The 6,830-nt window shown below is 33.6% G+C and overlaps 1 protein-coding gene across 1 annotated transcript; it reads right to left on the bottom strand.

The window, feature by feature from the left end:
- Positions 1 to 274: 274 nt before the first annotated feature.
- Positions 275 to 2,550, bottom strand: LOC114748254 (protein COFACTOR ASSEMBLY OF COMPLEX C SUBUNIT B CCB3, chloroplastic-like). Its single transcript, XM_028936614.1, has 2 exons — positions 2,447 to 2,550; positions 275 to 1,097 (listed from the first exon to the last, which is right to left on the bottom strand). Exon 2 carries the CDS (start codon positions 987 to 989, stop codon positions 576 to 578), a length of 414 nt encoding a protein of 137 aa, XP_028792447.1. The 5' UTR covers positions 990 to 1,097; positions 2,447 to 2,550; the 3' UTR covers positions 275 to 575.
- Positions 2,551 to 6,830: the final 4,280 nt, after the last annotated feature.

The following is a 6,830-nucleotide window of genomic DNA, read 5'->3' as shown; positions in this document are numbered from 1 at the left end:
TATTATAACTCATTAATTAACCCATCGCTCATATAATTAATAAATAATTACTTAATTACCAAAACAATCTCGAACAGCATCCTTTTTCTTTCTTTTCAAGCTATATATAAAAAACAGTCAGGACAATATATTGTTGTCGCATATTTCTACATCACAAAGTCATGCTATTACGGCATATTAACTTGATATGCATAGTTTACAATTAATTCAGTAATCGGTTTATATCATTAACTTCAGTACTTGTTACAAATCATAACATTTGAACTGCGAATTTCACGATCCAGAACAATTGTCGATGTTGATTCAACCATTGACTCTGTTGATTTTTTGAATCATAAGATCTGATCTAGAAGTACAAGATTTTGATTCCTCTGTAGTCTGTTCTCAACCATCTCATTATCCACGTACCTACTGAAGCCACTAGCACAACAAAGTGACCAAATTTGTATACTCATATACATCCATTGACAAGAATGTAATGGCTACAATCTCCAAATCGTTCCAATTTCATCGGATGTGCCCAAAGGAACGATGGAACACATTCTGATCATGCACCCAAATCCCACATATGTAATCTAATTCACTTGCTGAGAAAGAAGAACAAGCAGCCCTTGAGGTCCCACCAATATCTCATTAAGAAAACTGAGTAAACCAAACCAAACCACTGGAGTGACGTCCACACCAGCGAGCGGAGGGATCACTTTGCGGGTCTGAACAAGAAGTGGTTCTGTGGGAGCATAAGCTATCACATATGGGAACTTTCCCACAGGAAGCTTGGGATACCAGGACATCACTATTCTCAAGATAAACAGAAATCCAAACACTGACAGAAAGGGACCTAAAAACCCAATTGCTAGCTTTGCAGTGGCAGGATCCAAATCTGCAAGAGCCAACCTCAAGTTGAAGTTTGTAAGAGGAAGTGCATGTGTTATTTCTGTTGTGGCCTGCTTTAGAGTATTGGAAACTGCATTTGAGTTGGAAGAGGCCATCGATGAAATCACCACCGCATCCAATGTTGAGAATACAGTGCCGGCACTACATTGCAAGTTTTGAGATCGAACATTTGCATCTCTCTTGGTTGGAAAACTTGATCTTTCCTGCAATACTTGAAACGTCAGATTATAAGGTAAGTAGAACATGGTACCAGTAAGTACAAAAGCCAAGCATTCTATTCAGTCGTCATTCAAGCGCCGTATCCTATAAAGTAAGGTGTGGCCACCAGTTCAACATATACAGGCATATAGCAGTAGGTTAAATGTACTATAAGAGTTGCATTTGAATGCTAAGCGTAATATAAGAGTTGCATTTGAATTTGATGGAATTCAGAAAAAGAAAAATAAAAACGATGACCAGTTATGAAAATTTGTACAGTATCCATGCTTCTTTGGCATTTTTTTTTTTTTTTAAAAACGATGAAATTTCGTAAATGGCTGTAGGGGATAAGTGATCTCCTTGGAGTACCAAATACAATTTCATATTTACTCTCTAAGTTAAGCCAAACGGAATCATTCAGTGTCAAGTAGAAATAAGCAAAGCAGAGGTGGATAGCAACTCTGTTTTGATGGAAGCAACTTTAATTAGCATATCAATAATTCAATTAGAAGAATGCCGATTAATGCGAATCTCATGAATCACACATAGATGAATGTCAAGTTGCAATAAAAATTGTTGAAAACTGATGAAATTAAGCTTGCTAAATCTGTAATTGTTCTGCATTTCTTCACTGATCTAAAGATGTTGAGAGAGAGAGAGTGAAAGAGAGAGAGATGGATTAATAGACAATTCAAACACAATAAATAATTTGAACAAAAGCAAAATCACACGAATATTACTTTAAAAAGAAATTGAACCTAGGCCATATAAAAAGTGTGTTATGGATGATCTGTGAACCTATTCAACATTTAAGCAGAATACTAGTTTCAGATATCCCCTAGCAAATACTCTACTGCTGCTTAGTGCCAATATAAGATCAAAACTTAGATACTTAATCCTTGTCCGTTATTAGTGTTCACCTGAGGACCATTTTCAAATAAAAATCTATGAAGGACTGAAATGAGACACTAATGCCTAACCTTTGGAACCAAGAATTCATTCTACTCAAGAAAGAGTGACCTGGCAAACAAAATCATTCTCAAAATCTGGAATACGAGCTTGTTGGCTGAATCTTGGTAGAGGCAAGCATGTTATCTTTTTCTCGTTAGCATTTGGGTTAGGTTTGTATTTCCCCTTTCCTTATCATCATCAATAACCACACAAATTTAAGATAAGAGCAAATAAGAACATCAATTGAAGCCCCAAAACAAGCAAAATTAAAGTGAATGGGCCAGATTCAGCTCTTCGAAGCATTCCCCCCAAGAAGTTTACGGATAATTCCTGCTGGCTACAATAGAAGCTGCACGGAATTTTCAAATTAAAGAACACATAAAGGGGAGCGGAAGATACTCACAGAGACATTGAAATTGCTTGGCTTACATACAGAAGGTTTCCATCCTACATAATTGAATACAGAAACAGAGGAGATGGAAGTGAAAAAGAAGACCACTTGGAAAATCCACAAAGAGTGAAAACGGAAAAAGTAAAAAAATAAAAAAAATAAAAAAAGAACAATACCTTTTACATGAACGATGTTGGGAAGATAAGATTGCGAAGCTAGCATTATCAGCAATGATAACGAGAAAGAGTACGATAGTGTGGGAAACCGTGGCTTTTGATACCAAACCGCATTTTTCCGGGTACGCGGTCATGGATAACAAGTAGCCTCAGGTGAAATGGTAAGATGACCCGAATCCGACGTGGAGGCTTCTTTTGATAAGCTAATTGTGCCACACGTGTGCTTCTCCCCCTTGCTACATAGGCATGATTCTCAAATCTGCACACGAGTGAGCAATTTACGTGCAAAAAGGTTAAGATTCGTAGACATATTTCTTGTATTACCATAATTTATTTTGATTGTGAAGAAATACAAACTATTTGAGTAGCGGTTCAATTTTCGGATCTCATCTATTTTGCTTTTAGTGTTTAAGACTTGTATTGAATGGAGTTACTCTGATTGTATTAATATTTTCAACATAATTGAACTATATTAACATTATCACATGCAAGAAGAATTTGTTCAATGGTCTTTTTGTCCATTCAAATTTCAGTGGCGCTTCACAAAAGAATGTTCATGCATTGCTTTAATAACGTTTGCTAGCCACTCCTTTTTTTAAAACTGATGTTGTGTTTCTGTTATTCTAACTTTAGTTGGATGATTTTTCTCATTTTATAAAATTGATCTGCAGATACCTCTTCTATCTTAGAATTAAATCTTTATGCGCTTATCATTAGACCAAATTTGTTGATGACATGAAGTCTCTCCATTTTTCAAAAGAACTTTGGGAGAAAACATATAATGAGCTAGTGTCTCTCAGTTTCTCTCTCTCTCTTGATTTTCTTTCATTCACATTTTCTCTTATTTTATAAAAAGGAGAAAATTTATTCCCCCTTACTTTCCTTCTTTTCTCTTTCCTTACTTCTGTTTTAATCTCATTATAGATATTGATTACATGAAGAGAATAAACAAACGAGATACTTCTCTGATCCTTAATCCTTAATATAAGATCTATTTAACTAATTTGATTAGATTAAGGAAGTTAGGTAAGTTAGTTAATTATAAGAAATATGATATATTTTTCCTAAAATAATATAATCATCTTCTTTAATATTTTCATCTCCCTCTTTTACTGAATTATGGTCGAGGGAGTATCTGTATGGATAATTTAAAAAAAACTGATAAATATGAGAAATAGGTCTTATATTTAGGACTAAATCAATTCAACAATTAAGTCCTATCTTAAAGATCGGAGGAGTATCATAAATATTTTTTTCCCCTATCAGTCTTGGCCAGCATCTCTTAGATAATTTATTGGGTACCACAAATAGAGAACAACCAGGTAATAAAAGAAATCCTATGGGTTATTGGGATATGCCTTTTGAGACTTGAGATGGAAACTTGGCTTCGCAAGTTGCAACACAGCTAGAATGACAATGATTATCAATACAAATAGGACAGATTTTGCCAGCGGTGCCACTACAAAACTCAATGCATGAACACAGGAACCATAATCATCTGTTGCCACCTTGAACACCAGCCTGCAAGTTTCATAAATGTTTATCTAATATTTTTGCCGTACTGTATAAAGATGGTGATCGATTAATTAATTTCAGGAAATCTTACATCTCAAGCAAATTCCATGCAAAAAAAAAAAATTAAAGCAACGGATTAAAAAATAAAGGAAGAAGTAATCGGTGAGAAGTATCTATATAATCTATAAATAACTTGTTCAAATAAGTTGTGTTTTCTGTGGTTTTCCCATGTTACAACTTTTGTCCAATTCTGTCGATAAGGAATGGATCGGTTGAAACAATGGAGGGATCCGAATCGGACCTAAATGGGAATGACATGAGAAGTTTTCAATTAAATCACTGTTTGTATATATTTGGTTGCAATTTAGCTTATTTATTGATTGATGACTCCCCCCCCCCCCCCAGTTTGTGTATTGCTTCAAAATAAAGGGAACATTCATCCGGGCAAGTTCTTCAGTCACACTTGATATATATTTTTTGTTATTGTTAGTTGTTTAAATATATATATATATGCACTTATAAAATTACCTATAAACTATGGATACATGTTAATCCTTCAGTCCTAAATATAAGACTTAATTATTGAATTGATTTTGGTCCTAAATATAAGACCTATTTCTCATATTTATCAGTTTTTCCTAAATTATCCCTATGGATACTTCCTCAACCATAATCAAGTAGAAGAGAGAGGAAGGATATTAAGAAAGATGATTATGATGTTTTAAGAAAAACATGTCATATTTCTTATAATTAACTAACTTACCTAACTTCCTTAATCTAATCAAATTAGTTAAATAGGTTTTATATTAAGAATCGAAAGAGTATTTTATTATTCCTAGTTGTTAAAATACGTATGCATACTTGTATATTTACTCAACTTGATAAATCAAAGGCACCTTGGCCGAAGTTTTGTTAGAATACGTATTTATCACTTTATGGGAACAAATTAAAGGATAAGAAGTGTAATATATAAATGAATGAAATTACATGATGCTGAGTAGCAGGAAAATGAAGCAAACAAAAACTTCGCCATATGCAATGGAGCTTCTCACAGCACTATAAAGCCTGAAAGAATTGTAACTCTCTACTGCTGATGGAGGAAGGCTTCAGGAGAGTTAAATTTATACAACAGCTCCCACATTTATCATATATTTCTGTTTTGGCCTGAAATTCTAGGGGCTTTTGGAGGGTAATTATTGTGGATTTTTAAACATACTACTATCATAAATACAATTATAACATGCATATGTTAGTTTATTATTTTTTTTAAAAAAGCACGTTAGCTGAGGAATGCCTCAGAAAAGTCAATTATAAGCTTCAAATGACATAACTGATTAGCGTACAGTTAATGCAAGTAATCTGTAAACTAACGGTTTCCATTTCAGAATTTTTTTAAAAATAAAAGGGAAACGTTAACTATTCATTTACCAATTATTTTACCTTCTTATGTCTCAATCTACTCCAATCATATATTTCATGCCGTAATTCTTTTTGGTAAAAATTATAGCAATTAAATCAAAGATATTTTAGTAAAATACTATTAAATTTTAGGGGGAAATGGGGGAGTAAATCTCTCCTTGAAAAATTAATTGGCAAATAGCCCTTAGGATGATGGATAAACTTTTTTTTTTTGGATAAAAAGGGAAAAAATATTAATAATATAAATATAAAGTATATCATAAGGCAATACCAAAGAAGGAAAAAAAGGTTAGCAAATATAAATGAAGAATGATTAACTACTACCACAGTTAACTATAGTAAATAGAGAGAGGTCAAAATATTCTCAAGACTACACTTCCTATTCCTTTCATTTGACCAGCCACCTGAATAAATTGTCTAAATGGGTACCAAAATTTGCAGTGATGTGATCTTAGAAGGGAAAAGAGAGAATTCAATAATCTTAAAAAGAGTGAAATGGAGATACTCATAATTAAATAAGTGATCCCCTCTATTTTTCAATTCATCAAAAGTGTTGAAAAAATTGACCTTAAAATAGAATATTTCCTATCATAATTATAAAACTTTATTTATAGACTGTAAACGAGGGTTTTTAATTAGGACTGAAAAAAATATTAAAAATGATAAAAAATAACCATATGTTTTCTGCTTCTAGTTTTATGCAGTATAATGGTCCAACAAATGGTATTAATGAATTTACAAATTGATTCAGAAACAACACAGAAACAACATAATGCAGTAGCCAAATGTAAATTAGCCTAATCATGAGTGAAGGCTAGACTGGAGAATAACACGATATTCATCGGTGAGTTATTTTTCCTTTTTACTTTTCTTTTGTCAATTTGAGAGTCAGAACGTCACGTCGTTTGAGGCGTGCAATAAGACGCGTTAGATTTTGCCGACTCTCTATTCGCTTTGGCCCAAACGAAAAACGACTCTCCATGCTCTTCTCCAATTTCGTCGGATTCTCGATGTCTCTCGCGGTTGTGCCTGAATAGCTTTAGATACCTGGTCGTCATTAGATTTTCATGTTGAATTTACGTAAAAAGTTTGTCAAATTTTGAGTTTTCTGCTCAACGTTTGCAAGATTGCGTGAATGAAGCTTATAGTTCATAGGAACAACTTCACAAAAATCTCTGGCAATGAGCAACTTCAATATCATGCGGGACATCGCCAAACGCTGCTTCCTCCAACCGCGCGATAGAAAATTAGCGTTAGATGGCGGTGCTTTACGCAAATCCGTTCTT

This window comes from Neltuma alba, unplaced genomic scaffold (genome assembly GCF_004799145.2).
Source record: "Neltuma alba isolate B1F8T4 unplaced genomic scaffold, ASM479914v2 tig00000916_pilon, whole genome shotgun sequence".
Classification (NCBI taxonomy): Eukaryota; Viridiplantae; Streptophyta; class Magnoliopsida; order Fabales; family Fabaceae; genus Neltuma; species Neltuma alba.
This window is presented reverse-complemented; position numbering and strand designations above follow the sequence as displayed.